This window comes from Corella eumyota, chromosome 5 (assembly GCF_963082875.1).
Source record: "Corella eumyota chromosome 5, kaCorEumy4.1, whole genome shotgun sequence".
Taxonomy (NCBI): Eukaryota; Metazoa; Chordata; class Ascidiacea; order Phlebobranchia; family Corellidae; genus Corella; species Corella eumyota.
The window spans coordinates 5429071-5449844 of NC_137494.1; the positions used below are offsets into that span (position 1 = coordinate 5429071).

The following is a 20774-nucleotide window of genomic DNA, read 5'->3' on the forward strand; positions in this document are numbered from 1 at the left end:
CAAATGTAAGATTTTAAATTTTTATTATAAATAAAATCTTTTAAATAGTTTTAACAGATTGGTCGGCTTTAATTTTATTAAAATGAGATTAACATTTTTTGTAATATTTCTGATATGTATATCAATAACTTATTCCTTGCCATTTATTTCTGATAAAAATTTAGAAATTCAAATACAATCACCATATGGTGTTGCATTGTTATTGATGCAAAATGAAAGTAAGTACAAATTTATTAAAATATTTTTTTAAATCATTTTATTTTGTATAAAATTAAAAAAAAACTAATTAAATATTAAAAATAATTTAAAAATATATTTAAAAAAAAAAATTATATTTAAGCACTTAAATTACTCAATTAAGCACTTGAATTACTTAAAACAATATTAAATATTAACTACTAACACAAACATAGTTTTAATATTTTAAACCAAAAAAATTAACACCACATTTAATTTATCTCAGATCCTACTCTATTACAAAAAAGGATAATTAAAGCTTTGGACAACTCACACACAAACTTCAAATTAAATGAAATAAAAGTTGGTATACTTAACTGTAAAACCTCAACTCAAACAATTTGCACAAAAAATCCTGAATTCCAATCATTGGTTTTGTTTAAGTAAGTACCTAATTGCTTATTATTTAAGCTATTTTTTACATTATTTTACTCTTATTTCTGTAACATTAAATAAAAATTAATTTTTAAGTATGGTAATATAATTTATTTTAAACAATACCACCTTAACATAAAAAATTCTAAAAGTACTTTTTTTAAATTTTTTCTTGTATTTTAAGCCTGGAATTTTGTTAATTATTTTATAAAATAAGCAGCATAAGTTTATTATTTTAATTTTTAAAATAGAAATGGAAATATTTTAACAAAATTGCCATTAGAAACTGTCACTACTCAAAATGAAGCTGAATCAATGATATTACAGTAAGTAGTTGTAATTTATATTTATCCTTTAAATAAATGTTAAAAAATACATTAATAACAATTTTGCAAAAAATTGTAAAGATAAATAGAATAAATATTAATTAGAAAATTAGTATAATTTTTTTATTTATAGTTTTTTATTTAGGTCACTAAACAGGGAAGTGTTTCAGAATGTTGGGAGCCAGGAAGAGTGGGAAGTAATAAAGGATGAAGCTAAAAATAAACTTAATGTTGTGTTAGTTTATCTTAAGGGCCTTGGTACTCAATGTAAGCTTATAGTAATTAAAAAACTTTTTAAAAAAAATTTAATTAAAAAAGAACTTAAAAAATTTAATTAATAATTAAAAAATATATATAATTAATAAAGAACTATTTTGCTTTTTAAATTTACTTTTTAGCTGTGTGCAAATATTAATTATGTGTTTTTAGATCACAACTACTTTATTAAAACTGCATTAAAGTACCAAAACCACATTAAATTTGTTTACACAACTGATTCTCAATTTGCTGATTCAATTTCAAATGAAGCTACTGATCCTAAAAATGGAGATGTAAAATATTAATATTTTTTTAAATGTTGTTAAGTATTTTAAAACTACTGTATGTAAAAGCGGTTAATCCATTTTAAAACCAAAAAAACTAAAAAAGATTAAATTTTTCAAAATTATTTATACATTTTTTTAAAGGTTTGGATTGCAATCTGCCTAAATGAAAAATGCCCACTTGCTAAATATTCTTATTCAACAAACAAACTGAACAGAATTTTTCAACGATTAATTGAATCTTTGTCTGTAAGATAAAAAATCTTTTATTTATTTTTAACTAAACTTTATTTTTAAATATTTCTAAAAATTACTTTGCAATATCAACAAATATTTTCAGAAACTGAGCTTTTTTTCAATAACATATCAACTACAAATACTTATCCTCCTTAAAAATATATATCATAATTTACACACTAAACCAAGTGAACCTTCTTCTGTTTAAACACTTATTTTTTAATAGATTGTTATTGACAACAATGCCCCTGGGCCTTTATTGGAACAACTAACCGCAAAAGCAGCAGAAAATAACATTGATATATTATTAATGGTTACCAATTCTAACAAACTACAAACTGCAAACACATTAGCACAAGAAGCATGCAGTTTAAAGATTGATGAGTTAATGTGTGTAGTTGTCAATGAGTAAGTGTTAAAAACTGTTAATGTTATTGAACTGTAAAAATCAGTGTTTGTATGATATAATGTTATATGGTATAACATTGTAGTAATATAATGCATTTAATGTTGTATTTAAAAAAAAGTAAGCCTAAAATGTTTATAATGTTATTTTACTTATCCATTTAAATGTCATATTTTAAATTTTAAAGATCACTTCTATTTAAATTTTTTATACCAGTTGCATATGCAGTTATAAATAAATATTTTATTTAATATTCACTATAGAGAAAACAAGGAAGCAAATTTAAAAAACCAAACTGCTGAAAATGTTATCGAAGTTTCATTCATATTTACCGGGGTATGTAAAAACTTTACAAAATATTTAAGATTTTATTTAATTACACATTCAAATTTCAAATTTGATGTCTTTAAAAATTTATGAGAAAAAATTAATTTAAAAATAATGTATGGTATCACCCACATGTTTATTTGGGGTTCAGAATAAAGGTAAAACCACAAGTGCTGGAGGCCTTAAAAGTGAAACCACAGAAGAAGTATTACATCTCTATCAAATATTTTACCGTAAAAATGTCGAAGTCCGCATTTATAATAAGAAAAAGACAGAGGAATTTTTATCTGAAATACCAGAAGCGGAAGTAATTGATGAAGATGGTAAAATAAAAATAAGTTAATATTTTTTTATATACAGTTATGGTCAAAGAATTTACCAACTAAATAGATCTTATAACACAACAACTTTATTAATAAAAAAATTACATAGTTATATAGCCTTAGTTAAAATGCTACTACAGCAATAACATTTATTTTTGTTATAAATTAAAACACTCGTTATAAATTAAAACAATTTCAATCTTTTTAAAAATTACTAATTAATTTTTTTTTTTTTAACAGTAATAGTAGATGACCCAGTCAGTTATGCAGTTAACACAAACAGGAAACTTATTGATTTGCATCTTTACGATTATAAAACTATACCGAGGGTAACTGATGTAATGTTCGAAGAAATAACAAACTCAAATAAATATTCTGTGCTATTGTTCACATTAGAATGTAAGTAATATAAATTTTTATCTAATTTGCTAAAATACACTACAATATTATTAAAACAATGTTTTATAAATAATAACTTCTGGTATTTTATATAAGTGTTTTTTAATTGTTAATTTTCACTCTTGATAACTGAAAATATTTTGTCAAATTTGTCATAAAAATTTTCAAATTTTTTTACAGTTAACTCAAAGTCAGTTGCTGCATTGTCCCTTTTTGTAAACATTCACAAGACAATTACAGGTAAGTGGTTACATTTGTTATTCTAAGCTCAACAAAATTACAAAACATTTGTAGTGTGAAACCTAATATCAAAATTGGTGGATTAAGTTTTAGAATATTATACATTTTCTGTTCTATTTTGTAAGTTTTTAGCAGTATTGTTATTTAAATACCAAAAATAAATTAAACAGTTTTGTTTAAACATGAAATTAGATACTTATATTAAAAATTAATTAAAAATAAATTGCCTTGTTATGTGCATAACCTCCCCATATTCGATCTATTTACATTTTTTATAAACTAAAAGAAAAAAAATTATCATTAATGCATTTATTTAATTTAAGGTCAAGGGAAAATGTCACCTCTATACAGGGTTGAGTGTTTTGATTGGCCGGATGTATGTGACAAAGCAAACATATCGACCTATCCTAGATTGTTGTTTTACAACTCAGCAAACAATGTTAAAGAATACCTGGGCATTTGGGAGGAAACTAAACTAAAAGAAGCAATTGAATTGTGGGTTTTTTTCTTTTAAAAGTTAATAATTAAATAATTATTATTAAATTTGTTGCCATATATACAAAAATTTTACTACTAAAAATATATATTTAAAAAAAGCAATTTTAAAATAGGGCATAGTATAAATTCAGCAAGGTTTTGTTTTAAAATATTTCGAAAAGTTAATAATTTCCTTCCTTATTAAGCTATGGTTAACAATTTCCTTTTACCCCTTATGCTTGAGTTATAAGCTATTTAATTTAACTTCCTTTTTGCTCAATACTTTCCCCTCCGTACTTTCAATAGTATTATAATTTTGGTTTAATTTTTTTTAATACCTAATTGTTATTTTATCCCAGAAATGATCAATCTGTTAATACAGCATCTAATGATTTTGACCAACTAGATAAAGAGACAACTATGGTATGAAAAATTTAGTTACCTACATAAAAGACAACTTAAAAATTATACCAATTAATACTGTTTTTTTCTAAAAAAAATTATTTATAAATATAGTTGCACTATACCCTACCTTCAAACTACAGAAAAAATTACAGCAGAAAAAACTTAAAGATAACTGTATTTACCACTAACTCTTTTGCTAAACAATATATAAAATGCTGTTTTAGGTTGAAATGACAGTGTACAACTTCCAGGAGCTAATGGCATTACCATTACCTTTGCTCATTCAATTCATAAACAAAACTGCAGAAAAAGACATTTATGATAAACAAATGAAATTAAAATCAACTTTAACAAAAATTTCACAATCTAAAGAAGCTAAAGAATTGGTACACTTTGTTTGGATGGATTCGTAAGTTGATAAAAGTTAATTTAAAGCATTTATCGTAATCTTATAAAATTATTAAAAGTTTTTAAACATTATTTTAATGCTATCTTATTGTGTATTTTTTATGTTCCTTATAAATGAAACTATTTTTTGTGTTAAATGTAATAGCTCTAAATAATAAATTTTTATAAACATACTTTACTATTGCATCTGTTTAATATAAAACATACTCTTTTATTCCAGTTCTAATGGCACAGTGGGTGAATATACACTTTCAACTTATTCCATAAATACTTTTTTCGCTCCAGTGGTAATTTTTGACAAACAGGTAAAATAAATTAGTGTGTTATATATTATCAAGCAAAATCACTTTGGATAACAAACTTTTGTACATTACTGAAAAGAAAAATGTCATATTTTCAATTTTTTAACTATAGGGTGCAGTGTATCTGAAATCTTTTAAAAATGTCATTGAAGAAAAAATAGAAGACTGGGTTGTGGATTGTATGTTAAAAAAGAAGGAAGCTACCTGTATGTTATTTATACATTTAAACCAAATCAACATTATTTACATACAGATTTTTAAATTATTGCATAAACAATTTTTAGACCCCTTTATTGGGAAAAGTGAAACGTAATGCTAAAACTTTTAATTTATAAGATTTAAAAGAATTATGTAGTTTAAAAAAGTATAATTAACTTGAACATTCTTGAAATTAATAATAAAAAAATATTTTAATTAGACCTATTAGAAGAAAAAGAATGGACACCAAGATTGCCTGGTTATGATTATATTCAGTTGCTGAAGGATGAGGGGAAATATCCAGATCACACAAAGTTAAAAAATGATGAAATGCCAATGCAACAGCAACCGTAAATAAGCTTATTACTTTTTTGATCGGCTAAAATTTAGGCATTTTTACAAAGTCAAATAAAAATTAACATATTAAATTAGTTTCCAAATTATTAAATATTTTTTCATCCTTTATAAATATGCATGTGATAATTATATTCTCACAGATTAAACTCCCAAAATGAAACAATTTCTAACAACCAACAACCTAACATTGAAAAACAAACACCTATCCTTCCTCAAGTCAAAACAGAGTTATAAGAAGTAGTTTAATGTAAATTACAAAATTTAATTTATTATCTAAATTCTTGTTATTTCGTACTTTTTGTATCGTTTAAAGACACTGTTTAATTTATTTTTTGATTGTTGCAAATCATTATCTTATGCCTAAACTAAATAACTTGCTATTTCTGAATAAAAACATATAAATATTTTTTCAAGTATTGCAATAAATGCATTGTAACAGTAACTCTGATTTACAAAATTAACATCGTTTTAGAACCTATAACTCAATTTTTAAATTACAAAAAGTTTAATATGTTTTTTTATTTTTTCTGATAATAACGGCATTTATTGCAGAGTTGCTATTATCGCAAATGTTTAAAAAGTGTAGATATCTTTTATAGTGCCATGTTTTTTGTGCTGAATATTTTAGATGATTTTTATTGTGATTTTTTTTAATACAGCAAAGCCGAATGAGATTATCATGAATAAAAGAAAAGAATCTTGATTTAATATATTTGGCTCTTTCTTTATTTAAATAATTTTTATTCAAAAAATCTTAAATTATTTTATGATTTTATTTTGTGAAAACCAACAATATCAGATTTTCTGTTTTCTGAAGTAATTGCAAAAAATTTAAATCTCTTTCCCATTTTTTGAGTCAACATTTTATAAGAACCAGTTAATTTTCGTTTTGTTTCGTCATCCTTACAATTTTGTTGCAAAATCTGAAATAGAATATTAACAAGTTAAATACCTTATTAGCATTCTTATAAACAGCAAAAAAACATGTACATACCCTGTTAAATATATAAGAATATTGTGTCATAAAATTTATTTATAAAGCTTAAAACTAAAATTATACTTATTTTTTTTTAAACAACACTACTTTAAGTTAAACTATAAACTTTTAAACAGTATTCACCTTTAGTCTTGTGTCTATGCCCATGTTTTTTAAAAAATCATGTTGTGATACAGGATCAGTATAAATTACATCATATTCTTGTATGGAGTCGGTCAAGTATTTAAAATCAACATCCGCAGTTAAGTCAGAATCACCAATATTTTTAAACACATCAGTCAAAGCATGTGACTTAAATGCCTACAGATAAAAATATATAAAAAACGACTAAGGCTTTTCTTAAATTTGATCTGTTAATTATGTATTTATCAAGGACTGAATTTGCGTATCCAATAACAAATCATAAAAAAGTTTTAAATTTACCCTTAATGTGTCTTCCTTTGTACCAAAATGTCCATAATCAACAATTAAAGCCGAGCCTTTGTGTTCAACTATTCTGGATGCAATCTCTTGTATTATTATTCCTGCTTGTGGACATACCTCTACATGGTTTCTTGTTTCATCTTTCTGCTGTAATTATTAATAAATTAAATTTATTTATTTTTACCCATTTGGTAAATATACAAAAAATTGTTTTCCTTTAAATTTTTATTTACCTTAATTAAAGTCTTTACAGCAATTGTTGGTTTTGGAATTAACACAAATCGAAGAGAATTAGTCTTAGAGCAAATATCAACATAGATTTCCTTCCAAACATCTTTGTCTTTAGTAAACTTATGCACGGGTAGAGCATCGAAAAATTCATGGGCAACAAAAAATGTACATTTACCTGTTGGCACATCATCCAAATTTTTATACCAAAAAATTGAAACACCATTTTTATTTTTACAAGATTTGTAATAACTTGTGTCCTTTCTCAAATTTAATTCGTTTTCTCCATTTGACAATCTTTGATGTTGAATTTCTGACAATTTGGGACTTACTTCAACTAAATGCAAAGTTAATTTAGCATCTTTAAATACCCTTTTTAATTGTGAAAATGTTCTTAAAATATCGTCAGATAATGTTCCTTTTCCGGGACCCAATTCAACTAATTGAAAATCTTGCGGTGAACCCAATGCCATCCATTCATTAATAAACCATAATCCGATTAGCTAATAAAAAATAAATGTTTTTACCTTTTTTAGATTGCTTTTTTTATCAAAAGTATTTTTAAAAATGACATGTTGGTATTTTCTTAAATTTCTTTTTATTACCTCTCCAAATATTTGACTGAGTTCAGGTGAGGTAACGAAATCTCCACTAGATCCTAGCATATCTCTGTTCATGTAATATCCCTAATTAAAAAATTGGTTAAAAATATAAAAAAACTTAATAAACAATACCAAAGTATGTGATGCGGGATAGTGCGGGACCATAGGTAAATGTTAAGGTATAAAGCGAATAAGAGAACAACAAAAGAGTAATGGCTAGGTATAAAAATTCTACCCCTTTCCACAACATAATAAATACAAAGTTAAAGATAAATATGCTGACATAAATCCCGCAAGCACGTGTAGACCAAAAATTTTATTACGCGTGCATGCTAATTTTTACGCTTGCACACACGAGATCTTGTCAAAAACTGCCCTACTTTCCAGAGTGGTCTATTTGTACATTTACTTTATGTTTGCATGTTTTACTTAAGTTTGGTTAAAAAGTGCCGTCACAAAATTCCAGTTTTAAGCGTGCGTGAATTTTTTAGAAACCAAACATGCAAATGTTCATTTCAGGCGTGCATTTTTTTACCAAAAAAAATCTCGTGCGTGCACACTGCTCTACTTTCCAGACTGGGCTGCAGAGCTGCTTTGATAATATGAGAAGTATGTGTTTTATTACATACATGCCAATGCTTAAACTTACCGCATTTTGATTGGTTAAAGTTTCTCTCATGAACTCCGCAACACTGATTGGTCCTGTCGTCTGTATTTTATTTGTCAAATGTTTTAAAATTGAAAAATTTGATTCGGTTTGATTTTTACCCCGACAAAATGAACTAATAAACAGTTGTCTGTTCTGTTGTTTAACTAGTTTGGTAAAAATATTGTTTTTTGGTAAAAATCGGAAATTTAACGCTTTTATTAACTTCATGAACTGCATGATAACATAAAATATTTTACAAGAAATTAAAATCAAAATTTTAAAACAATTTTTAAATTTGGTGGTTCCCCGCATTAAGAATGATAGGAAAATGTGACCAAAAGTAAAATAAAGAAAAAATTAAAATAAATTTTAGTGTTACTTTACATCATACCAATAAAATTTGTAAAAAAAATTAAACATTTTTTGTGTTAGCATTTAAAAAGTAACTTGTAGAACAAATAACGGCGTAAGAATCATATTAAACGCTTTAATAAAGCCCCCCAAAAATATATATATCATTTTCTGTGACGATAAATACGTGAGATTTGAAAAAAGTGGGTATAAGAACTGAAAAAACTTAAGCTAAATATGCTAAAAACGACTTGGATTAGAATTTAATTTTTACAAGTAGTGCAATAAGCAATATATTAATTTTTATTCAACAATAATACTAAGGTAATTAAAAAAATTCTTTTCGAACTGTTTCAACAGCACACCATATTCTGCATAAATTGTTCTACTAAGGAGAACAGTTGTGGTATATTTTTTTTAAAATACAATAAAGAATGCACCTGGATTTTAAATCTACCAGATTTGATATTTACGATATGAAATCTATTTTTAACAGTAAGTTTAATTTATAAAATGCAGATAATGTTTTAAAAAGCTTTATTTTAAAGAATAAAATACAACATGCAATATTAAATAAGTTGGTATTAACATAGATGTTCAATTGAGCAAATTCGATTTTGCTTCTGATTCCGATGTTAGTTGGTGTGGTTGGTTTTGTAATGCGGCACGTCATGTGAAATAAAATCCAATCAACTGAGTATTTCCGACAACATATACAATGTTTTGATATGGCCTCCGAAAATCTCCGAAAAATTACAGATGTTCACTCATCTGCATTTACTTTAAGTATTGGAAATACTCTAAATATAATACTATTTACTAGTAACTTAAGTAATAAAATGACAAAACGCATTTACTGAATAAAACAATTTTTTTGGATAAAAGCTATGTTTTTAATGAATAAGAACTATATTTTTAAGATACGTATATATATTTCATTTAAAATGACTTTTTGTAAAAAAAATTTTTAATGTTTACAAAAAATGAATTCTACAAAAAATTTTTTAGTTATTTTAAATACAGTAAATTTGTGTTAAATATATTGACTGCTTTGTTCAATGGGGCGTTATCTAACAATAACATTCTTGATTTTTAAACGTAGGACAAGGCGGAACTCAAAATCAACGAGGTAGCATGACTGGTTCAGCAGTATTGGGGAGTTTATTCGGCTTGGCTATGATCGTTATTCTATTCCTGGTTTACAAAATCTGGTCAGTAATAAGTTGTGTAGTAAAAGTTTTGACTGTTTTAGAAGAAAACGACAATAGCTTTAGATAGCAGATAAGCTGTTTCCTAAACGTCAAAAGTATATTGTTTTTAACAACATGTTAAAAACTGAAATATTTTAATTTTTAACAATTTAAAAATTTAGTGGTCCCCGTTATAGGAGTGATAGCACAACGTGACCAAGAGTAACTTCAAAAATCTAAAAAGGATAAACATTTTTTTAAAGGACTTGTACGGAAACGACTATGTAAAGAAATGCAACTTGAAGTTTTAAAGAAAATTCAAACTTGCTTAATAAAAATACCAATGTAAGTAATAAGTTACTTATTATTTTACACATGATAATTTGGCAGACAATTAATATGTTAAGAAACTATTAGTCGAAGTTATATTTAAATTCTGCTTTTAACATACAATCATAGTTTTGTATGACGTAACGAATGAGTGGGTTACAAAACATGAGTAACACCGAAGAAAGAAAAACGTAAATTTTTAGTTTATAAAGCCACATTAATGCTAAGTAACATTGACTAGTGCAGTTATACTTTGTTAAAAACACTAGGCATGTTGAAACCACATTTTCTTACTTCTTTAGGTATTTTTTAATTTTCAGAATATTATGATTGCTAAACTGACAATAAACTAATGTATAACTAGATTTAGTTTAATAAAATTACTGTTGGCCTATAGTAAAAGCTAAAAATGCATAAAATGATTTGGATTTGGATTTCAATTTGCACAAGTAAGCAAATTAGAATTTATCACTAAAATAAAATAACGTTTGCTAAGGTAAAATAAGTTTTTTACTTTTATTTTTAAGTTGGGCTTAACCAATGTGCTACAGTTTTAAGTATGAAGTGTGACAATAAGCAATATAGTTGGGGAATATTGTTCAAGAATTACGACGAAAACTGTACCTGGACTCTTAATCCACCAACTCGAGACTCCGCACTTTTAATTCAAGTTATCAATGTTAAAGATTTTAAGAAGGGCGATCAATTGTCGTTTTCTAACGGTTAGTTTAATTAATATATCGATTTTAACTTTACTGTAACTAGGTATATTTACACAATTAAAAAAAGTGAGTTATTAACAATAAATTGACATTCACATAGGTGTTGCACTTAAGGAAAATAATTTCACGGAATCTGATATTCCTTGGTGTGGTTGGTTTTTGGATGCATCACGACCGTGTAAAATCAACTCTAATCAACTGGGTATTTGCAACAACACATACAATGTATCAAATTGGCCTCCACAAATCACTAAAAACAATAAAGAATTATTCGACCTTACTTTGCTAACGACATTTTTCTATTGCTCAAGTTTTAACCGAGTTACAACAACAAAAGAATTATTAACAGCAACAGCAACAACAACAGGAACAACATCTACATTAAGAAAAGCAGGTAGCCTAATTTGTAACGCTCTTTAACTAAAAAAAAAATTAAAAAAATGAATTTTTTTTTTTATTTTTTAATTAAAATTGTTGCAAATCTATTTACATAATAAAATTGTTTATTGTTTTTATTAAAAAACAAATGACGCGTAAACAAAGATAAATTTAACTAAATCAAAAACCAATTCCAGTTGCATTGTTTATGTTAACAAAGTCTTACCACAACAAATATTAAAAATTATGCATGTTGTTTATTTGTTTAACAATCATCTTTTTGATATTTAAACGTAGGACAAGGCGGAACTCAAAGCCAACGAGGTAGCATGACTGGATCAGCAGTATTGGGAGTTTTATTCGGTTTAGCTGTAATCGTTATTCTATTTTTGGTTTACAAAATTTGGTGAGTAATACGTTGCGTAGTAAATGTTTTGGATATTCTAAAAGGAAACAACAAAACCTTTAGATAGCAGATTAGCTGTTTACTATATAAATAAACTCATGGTAATGTTTCTTTAATCTTTTGTTTGTTAAATTATTACCAGCAATTTAAACTAACAACGTTTTAAGGCAACTAAGACAGGCGCCAAAACCTTGCGTCTCGAAAAATCGCGAAGGCATATACGAAAATGCAAACCCAGTTTACAATGCAGCTGATGAACAAGTTTATAGTGTGGCAGACCCGAGTACACAAGGCGAAGAGGTTGACAACGAATTATATCAACCCTTTGAAGAAGAAAGGTTGTCCGTTGTCAACGAACTTTATACAACAAGTTAGAATTTAACGTAAACAAGAAAGGGTAACTGCTATAAGTTTCCAACTATTTATTGTGAGTCCCTAAAAATAAACGCTTTGAAGGCATGTTTATAATACATGCCCAACACAATTGTATTAAAGGTTAAAAAATTTACGAAAACTGACTTAAATTTTGCTCGGGTTGCGAAAAATTACCTAGAATTCGTCGAATTTCGTACAAATAAACTGTAATGGAGTTTTTAAATATTTGCGAAATCTTAATTGCCATTTAACATATGTAACGCATATAGACGACTTGACATTGTATTAAAAAAATGTATTGCATGAAAGTATTTATAAACTTCTATATTGCGATATATATGTATATCGCAAATGTTATTTTAAATACCCCGTTTTCCGGCAGTTTTATTATTAGTTTGAACAATTTAAGATGATATACAAAAACTCGAAAAATTTAATATATTTATTTGTAAATATATAATGCAACACAAGAAAGTGCACCTTGTTTTAAAAGGGTTCCAAAACACATAAAAATATAAACTTTACAAGTATAAATGGTTTTCTCGCCCTATCAAGTCATTAACATATTTATCAATGATGAAATGAAAATTAAATTTATTTGAGTAATAAATGAATTAAGAAACGATGAGTGTTAAGTTAGTTACCAATTCTGTTTTTAACATAAAGTCATAGTTTCCTATGATGTAAAATATGTAGATCATGAAGATGAGTAACACCAAAGAAATAACAACACAATTCTAAGTTTAATTGTTTAATAAATCTGTTATGCTTGCTTTATATAGCAGGTCTGTTAAAATCTTTTTTGTAGTATGTGTAGATCATAAAAGTATATAGTTATCACAAGTTTTTCTAATCTGTTTTATTATTTATCACAAAATGTTTTATAAAGCGAATTAAAAAAAATAATAACCTAACATAAAATGTGTAGTAATTAAAGAGTAAGGGTATATAAATGTTAAAATATATTAATTTATATTTCCAAGAACCGTAAAAATATTGAAAAATTGGGAAAGAGCAGTTAAAAGAAATAGCTCGCAATGAAACTTATTTCTATTACATTTCTTAATTTGTGATTTGTGTTTAAATGGTAAACGTTGCTGTTTTCTTTTTTAAAGTTGGTGTTAAGATTTCACATATAAAAAAACTAATACACCTTTATGAGTTTAACAAAATATTGTTAAGTAAATACTAAAAATGCTTAAAACGTATTGGATTTGGATTTCAATTTTAATCAGTAAGTGCAAATTTTAATTTATTATTACCTAATATTAAACAGTAAAATCAAGTAAAACGGTTGTTACGATTTTATTTTTATTTTTTAGTTGGACTGTATAAATGTGCAACAGTTCTAAGTATGAGTTGTAGAGAAAAGCAATACAGATGGGGAATATATTTTGAAAATCACGATAGAAAATGCACCTGGACGCTCAATCCTCCAACCTGGGATTCTGCACTTTTAATTCAAATTATTTACACAAAAAATTATGATGAAAATGGAAGATTATTTTTTTTAGACGGTTAGTTTCGTTCAAATAATATATTATATAAACTGACCATATTTCAATTTACAAAAAAATATTTCATCGTTATGTTGATATTCGATTAGGTAAAAACGAAATTGAATTTTCCTTTTCTTCTGATTCCGATGTTGGTTGGTGTGGTTGGTTTTTTAGTTCATCAAGACATTGCAAAATCAACTCTGAACAACTGAGTATTTGCAAAAACTTATATAATGTTTCGATGTGGCCCCCGCAAATAAAAAAAAACGATGGAGAATTTGACCTTACTTTGCTTACGACTTATTATTATTGCCCAAGCTCTGTTCCAGACACAACCGTTGCAACAACAACAACAACGAAAGCTTCATCAAAAACAACTGCAAGTTATTTTGGTAATATAATTGATAAGCAAATTTAAACTAATAAATTTCATTTTTAATTTAACTTTAAATAAGTAAGTAATTTTTTTTATTAAAAATAGCTTTAAATAATTGTACGATAAGTCAGTTTTTTTAAATTTTCAAGAAAAAAATAGATTGTAAGTTAATAGAGACAATTTTAAATATTTCTGGACTACAAAAATACAAAGGTTTGAGTTTAATATATCGACAGCAGTTTGTCGTAAAATATCATTTTTAAAATTAGGTAAATGTAGTTTTTAACAATTACCCTGCATGATACTTTAACATACAGGACAAGTGCAGACTCAAAGCCAACGAGGTAGCGTGGTTAGATCAGCAGTATTGGGAACTTTACTGGGTTTGGCAATTATCGTTGTTTTGTTCCTGGTTTACAAAATTTTGTAAGTAACGCGTTGCGTAGTAAATCTTATGACTGTTTTAGAAACGCCAAAAGCTTAAGATAGAAATAATATATTTGCTCTATCGGGAAACATGCGTTTGAAATGCAGTGACTTTAAAGCACAAATATTCTTAATTTTGTGCCAAAACAATATTAACAATTAAAACTAAACATATTTAGACAACTAAGACAAGGGCATAATTCAAAACCGCTTGTTACGAATGAACATGTATACGATAATCCGAATCCACAATACGAGACTGCTGTTGAACAAGTCTACAGTGTGGCAGACCCAAGTGCACAAGGCGAAGAGGTTATCAACGAATTATATCAACCTGTTGAAGAAAAAAGGTTGTCAGTTGTCAATGTACTTTATACGTTAAGTTGAATAAAAAATTAAAACAGAGTTTTTCTTAAAACAATTTTTTGTAAATGTCTGCAAATATGTCATGCTTTGACAGCTATTTTAATGGCTCCTCTAACTTTATATAAGTACAAAAATATTACCGTAAGTTTGAAATGTTGACAATGTCGATGTTAACTACGATTAAATATCAAAATTTTGCCTAGCTTTAATAAAATTAAATTTTAAACATTTGCAACCCATTTTTTGGCATTTTGTTGCCTATAATACGTATACATGTAAACTTGTTATCGCATAATGTAATTTTGAATTGCTTGTTTTATGTTTCAGTATACTTAGTTACATTAAAAAATAAATTAAAATCAAATTCTTGTGATTAATAAAGTCAACGTATAAGTGTGAAGTCAATTAGCAATTATATTTAACGTACAAGCGTATAGTTTCCTGTGACGTAAATTATATGAATAAAAAAGGTGAGTAACACCTAAGTAGAAAATACAATAACTTTTATATTTCCTTATTATTGCTTACTTATATTGCATTAACAGCTTTGCTTAAACAAAAAGTTAAATTTATTTAAAAAAATTTAAATTGTATTAAAAAAGGTAATTTTTTTAATTTATGCTGATATTCCACTATAAGTATATATATAATTGGACTTAAGTAAGTATATAGAAAAAAAAATGCTAGGATCGACTTGGATTTCGATTATAGTTTTTATAAGTAAGTGCAAATTGTAATATATTACTAAAATTTTTAAAGCAATAAAACTATTTAAAATAAACGTTCTATTTTTTTAGTTGGACTGTATCAATTTGCAGTTTTAAGTATGGACTGTGACAGTAAGCAATATAGTTGGGGAATATATTTCAAGGATTACGATGAAGAATGTACCTGGACTATTAACCAACCGACCTGGGATTCTGCACTTTTGATTCAAATTATTAGAGTTAAAGATTTTAACAGCGACAACAAATTTTCGTTTTCCAATGGTAACTGTGCTTTAAATTTAACTTTTAAAATATACTAACATGACATTTTACATAACAAATAAGTACTTGTAATAAACATTATATAAAAATTTTAAAATGGTTCAACTGCAAAAAAACGATTTTAATTCTGCTGATATTCGTGGTTGTGATAAATTGTCGTTTTCTAACAGTTAGTTTAATTATTATATCAATTTAAAATTTATTGTAAATATAGCTATATTTACACAATTAAAAAAGTACAGTTATTAACAATAAATTGACATTCACATAGGTGGTGAATTTAAGAAAAATAATTTCACAAATTCTGATATTTCTTGGTGTGGTTGGTTTTTGAATGCACCACGACCGTGTGAAATCAACTCTAGTATTTGCAACAAGATATACGATGTTTCGATATGGCCCCTCAAAATCGAAAAAAACGAAAAGGAATTCGACCTCACCTTGATAACGACATTTCCTTATTGCCAAAGCCTTGCTACAACAACAGCAGAATCATCAACAGCAGCATCAACAACAGCAGCATCAACAACAACAGCAACAACAACAACACAACAAACTACATCTACTTCTACAGAAACCCAAACATCTGCTGTACTTTTAAATATTCCAACTACGATAGCAACTACACGCGATCTAGGTTAAAAATTTACGATAAAAAAGTTGTTAATTTGTTTAAGTTAAAATATCTGCCCAATAAAAATAAATTGTATATTAAATTAATGATTTAAGACAATATCTCAGTAAAATAAAGAACCAATATTCCTATTGTTTGTTCGTATCGACAGTAGCATAGCACAATGAATTAAACTTAAATTTATTGAGTGTTTTGTTTATCCATTTAATAATCCCTTTCATTGATATTTAACAGTAGGGCAAGGCGGAACTCAAAACCAACGAGGTAGCATGATTGAATCAGCAGTATTGGGGAGTTTATTCGGCTTGGCTGTGATCGTTATTCTATTCCTGGTTTACAAAATTTGGTGAGTAATACGTTGTGTAAGAAATGTTTTGACTATTATAAAATATATTTAAAAATTAACTTTTTCTAAATATTTTTAAATAATTTTTTGATAGTGAAAAAAAAATACTAATAGTTAAAACCAACAACGTATTTAGGCAACTAAGACAGCAGCTTAATTCAAAACCGCTTATTACGAATAACCACGTGTACGAAAATGCAAACCCAAGTTTCAATGCAGCTAATGAACAAGTCTACAGTGTGGCAGACCCGAGTGCACAAGGCGAAGAGGTTGACAACGAATTATATCAACCCGTTGAAGAAAAAAGGTTGTCCGTTGCCAATGTACTTTATACAACAAGTTAGAGTCTAAACATTGTTTGAATAAATTTATATAATTTGAAGATATATGTTTCTTGCTAATTGTATTTTATACGACGACATAAAAATAATTGCTAAATATGCCTCCGCGTTAAGAACGTTTTAAATGCCACAGATTTAAATGCCTTAGGAAAAGATAAAATTCGCTTAGTTTATACAATTTTAGTGAAATTTTAGTATTTGTAGAAAGCGAGTTTAAGGCCATTATCAATTTAGAAAAATTGCAAGATTTCATTGCATATATAGTATACATCCCTATATTTTTACATACGTAAATTTCATTGTGCTATAAATTAAAATGTCCTATAATCACAATATTAAAATAGTGCAAAAGTATGTCAACCCAAAGCGCCGTTTCTATGTTATTATTTTACTACTTCAAAAGTTTATGAATGCTGCTATTAAAAGTTTAAAGTTTGTCCCATTTATATATAATTTAATGTAATATGCATTAATAATTTTACTTTTATTTATAGAATTGAACTATATTGTTTTCTTTTGATTATATATGTGATCATAAACTTATAAACCTTAACTATTTTTTGTAGAAATTTATGTATTAAAATGTTCGGCAAAATATATTCTATGTTAATGATATCTCAAAATAAAAGAAAATTGTTTACTTGAAACATTTGACATTTATGATTAAAAAAGGAATAATTTAGCAACAATTATTTAAAAACCTATATTAACAAAAGAACTGCAAAAATGTTATTTTAAATTAAATGCAAAACTAAAGATAGGCTGTATAGTGTTTACTATATAAGAAAACATGTAGTTACAATATTAAAACATTCAAAAATAGTGTAAATTAACTCTGAAAATAAAAAGCAAATAAAACAAAAAAATATTGACATGCCTAATTTTTTTTAAAGACTTTTAAAACAAAATGTCAATAAAGTTGCGTGTTTAGCAGAAAACAATGGTCACGTGGTTCCTGATTATAACGTCACAAACGAAAGCGTTTAGAGAATGGCAGACAAGGCTTGCAAAACAAGGAAGTGGACAATGTTTCGTATTATTCTTGTGATTAAAAAAAGTTATAAAATGTAAATATTTTACTTTTACGTTTTTGGTTTAATTTAAACGTTATTAAGTTCTTTAAACAAACATCTGCGTTTTTTTCAATCTGTAAACTTCATTTTAATAAAAACTGGCGAGTTTATGAATAAAAAAAATTTGCTCTAAATCTGTTTTTCTAAAAATACATTATTAATCTGTAAATTGCACAACTGCCCCCAGACAGTTTTAAGTTTATAATATATATTAGCAACAAAGAAGAATTAAATAAAACAAAAGCCCTTTTAAAGCCTTGAATAATTTTAAAAATAACTTTAAAAAAAAATTCAATGGAAAGACAAAACTTTCTAAAAACAGAAATTTACTGCTCACAGGTAATTGTGCTATATCAATAAAAAATTTGCAAAGTTTTAAAATGTATCCAACAAACGATATAGGCTACGCAGGCTTTTTGCCTAAAAAATAATCTTTTTTCGTTTTTGCTTACTAATCGATAAAAAGTAAATTGAAGTCATTTTAAAAAAATTTTTAAAACAAATTAGTCTAAAAAACAGGATACGGCTACTGTTCAGATAGGATGAAGAACTCGGTTTATCTATGGTTATTAATAGTAGTTATGCCTTTTATTTGTGCAAATATGACTGTACACGGGAATAAATGTGATAGTCTTCAATTTAATTGGGGTATTACGTTTTGGTATTCCCAATCCGAATGCACGTGGACGTTTACACCTCCAAAAAATAACTCCGCATTGCTTCTTCAAGTTATTTTATACCGTGGCACTAATGAAACGAAATATAGAATTGTGTTACCCGACGGTCAGTGTTCTTAGTAAAATTTAAATATAAGTGCATAGCAAAATCATTAAATATAGGCTACTCAAATTTCAATATAACTAAAAGTATTAAAAATGTTTTAAAAACCATTTATTTCAGGTAAGAAATTACCCCATTTTCACGAAAATGATAATAATCCAAGTGCTGGAAACTTATGGTGTGGCTGGTTTTCAAATTCTACACAAGCTAACGAGTGTAGGTTGAAAAAAAATGTATCGAGCCTTTGTAATAAAACAGGAATATCATCAGCAAACTGGCCTCCTACTATTTCTAAACAAGAAAGTTATCCTAATGTGTTGATAGTGCTTGCAACATTTCACGACTGCATCTCTCCCGAGTTACCTACCACTCTATTAGCAAGTAATTTTTTGTTTTTCGTATTCAAAAAAAATAAAATTAAAAAGAGATATTTGTAACTCGACAGTGAGGTAAAATACAAACTGGCCTCCCGCAGTTTTAATTAAGGGTAAAAATAGGCTCAGTCTAAGGATGATTGCAAGAACTTACGATTTGTTTTTGTACAGAGCTGACAACGACAACATTAGCAACTACAAAATTTGAAACCACATTTACATCATTACCGCACACAATTAGAAATTCAAGTTAGTTAGTAACGTTATATAAACCAACTACATCAAATAAAGAACTTGTGAAGCGCATTAGTTATCGCCCAGTAAAGTTATACCAATTTTTTCAATAGCTTAAAAAGTCTTTTAAATATTTTGCTCAATAAAAATAAAGTATTTATTTTAAATTTTAAGATGATCAGACAACTGCGGTTGTTTTGTTGGGAGTTGCATTTGGTTTGGCCAGTTTTATCGTGATCTTGCTTCTACTTAAAATATGGTAAGTTTTGTAAACCCATAATGGCCTTATATCGGCCTCCAGCAACACTTGAATATAACGCTTAAGAAAGGCGGTTTGTTTATAACAAAACTGAAAAAGTTATTGTTGATTTTTAAGGAAACTAAGGCAAGGACGTGCGAACGAAGACCACGTACATCCGAATTGTGACGTCATAAATGTATACAGTGAAGTTAGGGAGGTCGTTCAAGCTGAAGAAGTCGACAATATTTTGTATGGGGGGTTGTCTGTAGCTGAAGATCCTCAATAAACAAACTATCTTTTTTTATAGACATAAACATTAAAAGTGTATATACACTCACATGTAGTATGCGATTTTAAAGTTCTGGCACCAAAGAATAGTTAAAGATCATTTTAACGTATTGGACACCCGTTTAATAAATTAGTTTACAAGATTGTGCAGATTTTAACTGTACCATTTGTTTTTAATTTCGCTTTAACTATGTTATAACAATGGCTTTGATTTTTTTAATTTAAGCAATTTTTTTAATCACATTCCTGTTTGCACAAAGTTAAATAGAGTTTAAAAATGCTTATTAATCATTACTGAGAAGAAAATGCTTTTAATGACGTGGTTTATTAAAATAGAAAAAGATATAACAAAAAAATCCCCCATAAAACCAATTTAAGAAAACCATTAGAAAACATCAATTTCGGTTTGCGCTTTGCAGACAATGATCACATGGTTTCTGGCGATGACGTCACAAGCAAACAAGTTGACTGCGTAACAAAACGGAAAACCACATAGTTAATAAAGTTAAATCAATCCCAAGCAAAAAGTTCTTTGTTAACAAATTTTTATTTTCCTTGTAATGGATTTTATTTATATCTGTTGCATAGTGTTGGTAT

The 20774-nt window shown here is 26.8% G+C and overlaps 6 protein-coding genes across 10 annotated transcripts; 5 read left to right on the plus strand and 1 right to left on the minus strand.

Annotated features, from left to right (window-relative positions):
* Positions 1–82: 82 nt before the first annotated feature.
* Positions 83–5909, plus strand: LOC145753345 (thioredoxin domain-containing protein 16-like). The gene is made up of 18 exons (XM_082569754.1): positions 83–218; positions 464–620; positions 864–938; positions 1084–1205; positions 1368–1489; positions 1625–1729; positions 1944–2125; positions 2387–2459; positions 2602–2773; positions 3014–3172; positions 3353–3412; positions 3736–3907; positions 4249–4312; positions 4519–4703; positions 4923–5007; positions 5117–5210; positions 5423–5552; positions 5700–5909. Exons 1-18 carry the CDS (start codon positions 83–85, stop codon positions 5791–5793), a joined length of 2187 nt encoding a protein of 728 aa, XP_082425880.1. The 3' UTR covers positions 5794–5909.
* A 204-nt stretch (positions 5910–6113) lies between these two features.
* On the minus strand, positions 6114–8705 carry LOC145752603 (protein arginine methyltransferase NDUFAF7, mitochondrial-like). 2 transcript variants are annotated; one of them, XM_082568907.1, is made up of 6 exons: positions 8459–8705; positions 7813–7893; positions 7213–7710; positions 6980–7123; positions 6680–6856; positions 6114–6482 (listed from the first exon to the last, which is right to left on the minus strand). In XM_082568907.1, the coding sequence occupies exons 1-6, from the start codon at positions 8693–8695 to the stop codon at positions 6324–6326; spliced, it is 1296 nt and encodes a 431-aa protein (XP_082425033.1). In that variant the 5' UTR covers positions 8696–8705; the 3' UTR covers positions 6114–6323. The 2 variants fall into 2 exon arrangements, with proteins under 2 accessions (XP_082425033.1, XP_082425032.1); XM_082568906.1 differs by having other exon boundaries at positions 6980–7126.
* A 1497-nt stretch (positions 8706–10202) lies between these two features.
* LOC145752949 (uncharacterized) lies at positions 10203–12968 on the plus strand. Of its 3 annotated transcripts, none has more exons than XM_082569328.1 (6): positions 10203–10344; positions 10650–10778; positions 10857–11051; positions 11152–11445; positions 11727–11835; positions 12003–12966. In XM_082569328.1, the coding sequence occupies exons 2-6, from the start codon at positions 10739–10741 to the stop codon at positions 12208–12210; spliced, it is 846 nt and encodes a 281-aa protein (XP_082425454.1). In that variant the 5' UTR covers positions 10203–10344; positions 10650–10738; the 3' UTR covers positions 12211–12966. The 3 variants fall into 3 exon arrangements, with proteins under 3 accessions (XP_082425454.1, XP_082425455.1, XP_082425453.1); XM_082569329.1 differs by having other exon boundaries at positions 10208–10344; positions 10632–10778; positions 10881–11051; positions 12003–12968; XM_082569327.1 differs by having other exon boundaries at positions 10209–10344; positions 10632–10778.
* Positions 12969–13564: 596 nt separating this feature from the next.
* Positions 13565–15103, plus strand: LOC145753346 (uncharacterized). Its single transcript, XM_082569755.1, has 4 exons — positions 13565–13727; positions 13817–14101; positions 14403–14511; positions 14691–15103. The coding sequence occupies exons 1-4, from the start codon at positions 13565–13567 to the stop codon at positions 14896–14898; spliced, it is 765 nt and encodes a 254-aa protein (XP_082425881.1). The 3' UTR covers positions 14899–15103.
* A 315-nt stretch (positions 15104–15418) lies between these two features.
* On the plus strand, positions 15419–17791 carry LOC145752991 (uncharacterized). The gene is made up of 5 exons (XM_082569369.1): positions 15419–15597; positions 15675–15866; positions 16138–16503; positions 16735–16846; positions 16983–17791. The coding sequence occupies exons 1-5, from the start codon at positions 15558–15560 to the stop codon at positions 17188–17190; spliced, it is 918 nt and encodes a 305-aa protein (XP_082425495.1). The 5' UTR covers positions 15419–15557; the 3' UTR covers positions 17191–17791.
* Positions 17792–18782: 991 nt separating this feature from the next.
* On the plus strand, positions 18783–20726 carry LOC145753104 (uncharacterized). Of its 2 annotated transcripts, XM_082569501.1 has the most exons (5): positions 18783–19043; positions 19161–19421; positions 19586–19663; positions 19823–19907; positions 20025–20726. In XM_082569501.1, the coding sequence occupies exons 1-5, from the start codon at positions 18803–18805 to the stop codon at positions 20173–20175; spliced, it is 816 nt and encodes a 271-aa protein (XP_082425627.1). In that variant the 5' UTR covers positions 18783–18802; the 3' UTR covers positions 20176–20726. The 2 variants fall into 2 exon arrangements, with proteins under 2 accessions (XP_082425627.1, XP_082425628.1); XM_082569502.1 differs by lacking the exon at positions 19586–19663.
* The last annotated feature ends 48 nt before the right edge of the window (positions 20727–20774 follow it).

What these genes read in the sequence shown, in the direction of transcription:
- LOC145753104 (XM_082569501.1), top strand. Translation starts at nt 18,803, where the DNA reads ATGAAGAACTCGGTTTATCTATGGTTATTAATAGTAGTTATGCCTTTT. An exon ending in ACCTACCACTCTATTAGCAA is followed by an intron (nt 19,422 to 19,585) that starts GTAATTTTTTGT and finishes GTTTTTGTACAG; the next exon opens with AGCTGACAACGACAACATTA. An exon ending in GCACACAATTAGAAATTCAA is followed by an intron (nt 19,664 to 19,822) that starts GTTAGTTAGTAA and finishes TTAAATTTTAAG; the next exon opens with ATGATCAGACAACTGCGGTT.
- LOC145752949 (XM_082569328.1), top strand. Translation starts at nt 10,739, where the DNA reads ATGCATAAAATGATTTGGATTTGGATTTCAATTTGCACAA. An exon ending in TCAATTGTCGTTTTCTAACG is followed by an intron (nt 11,052 to 11,151) that starts GTTAGTTTAATT and finishes ACATTCACATAG; the next exon opens with GTGTTGCACTTAAGGAAAAT. An exon ending in TTTTTGGTTTACAAAATTTG is followed by an intron (nt 11,836 to 12,002) that starts GTGAGTAATACG and finishes CAACGTTTTAAG; the next exon opens with GCAACTAAGACAGGCGCCAA.
- LOC145753345 (XM_082569754.1), top strand. Translation starts at nt 83, where the DNA reads ATGAGATTAACATTTTTTGTAATATTTCTGATATGTATATCAATAACT. An exon ending in GTTATTGATGCAAAATGAAA is followed by an intron (nt 219 to 463) that starts GTAAGTACAAAT and finishes AATTTATCTCAG; the next exon opens with ATCCTACTCTATTACAAAAA. An exon ending in AAAAAAGAAGGAAGCTACCT is followed by an intron (nt 5,211 to 5,422) that starts GTATGTTATTTA and finishes TATTTTAATTAG; the next exon opens with ACCTATTAGAAGAAAAAGAA.
- LOC145752603 (XM_082568906.1), bottom strand. Translation starts at nt 8,695, where the DNA reads ATGCAGTTCATGAAGTTAATAAAAGCGTTAAATTTCCGATTTTTACCA. An exon ending in TCAGTCAAATATTTGGAGAG is followed by an intron (nt 7,711 to 7,812) that starts GTAATAAAAAGA and finishes ATTTTTTATTAG; the next exon opens with CTAATCGGATTATGGTTTAT. An exon ending in GCATAGACACAAGACTAAAG is followed by an intron (nt 6,483 to 6,679) that starts GTGAATACTGTT and finishes ATTCTATTTCAG; the next exon opens with ATTTTGCAACAAAATTGTAA.
- LOC145752991 (XM_082569369.1), top strand. Translation starts at nt 15,558, where the DNA reads ATGCTAGGATCGACTTGGATTTCGATTATAGTTTTTATAA. An exon ending in TTCGATTATAGTTTTTATAA is followed by an intron (nt 15,598 to 15,674) that starts GTAAGTGCAAAT and finishes CTATTTTTTTAG; the next exon opens with TTGGACTGTATCAATTTGCA. An exon ending in CAAATTTTCGTTTTCCAATG is followed by an intron (nt 15,867 to 16,137) that starts GTAACTGTGCTT and finishes ACATTCACATAG; the next exon opens with GTGGTGAATTTAAGAAAAAT.
- LOC145753346 (XM_082569755.1), top strand. Translation starts at nt 13,565, where the DNA reads ATGAGTTGTAGAGAAAAGCAATACAGATGGGGAATATATTTTGAAAAT. An exon ending in AACAACTGCAAGTTATTTTG is followed by an intron (nt 14,102 to 14,402) that starts GTAATATAATTG and finishes TTTAACATACAG; the next exon opens with GACAAGTGCAGACTCAAAGC. An exon ending in TTCCTGGTTTACAAAATTTT is followed by an intron (nt 14,512 to 14,690) that starts GTAAGTAACGCG and finishes AAACATATTTAG; the next exon opens with ACAACTAAGACAAGGGCATA.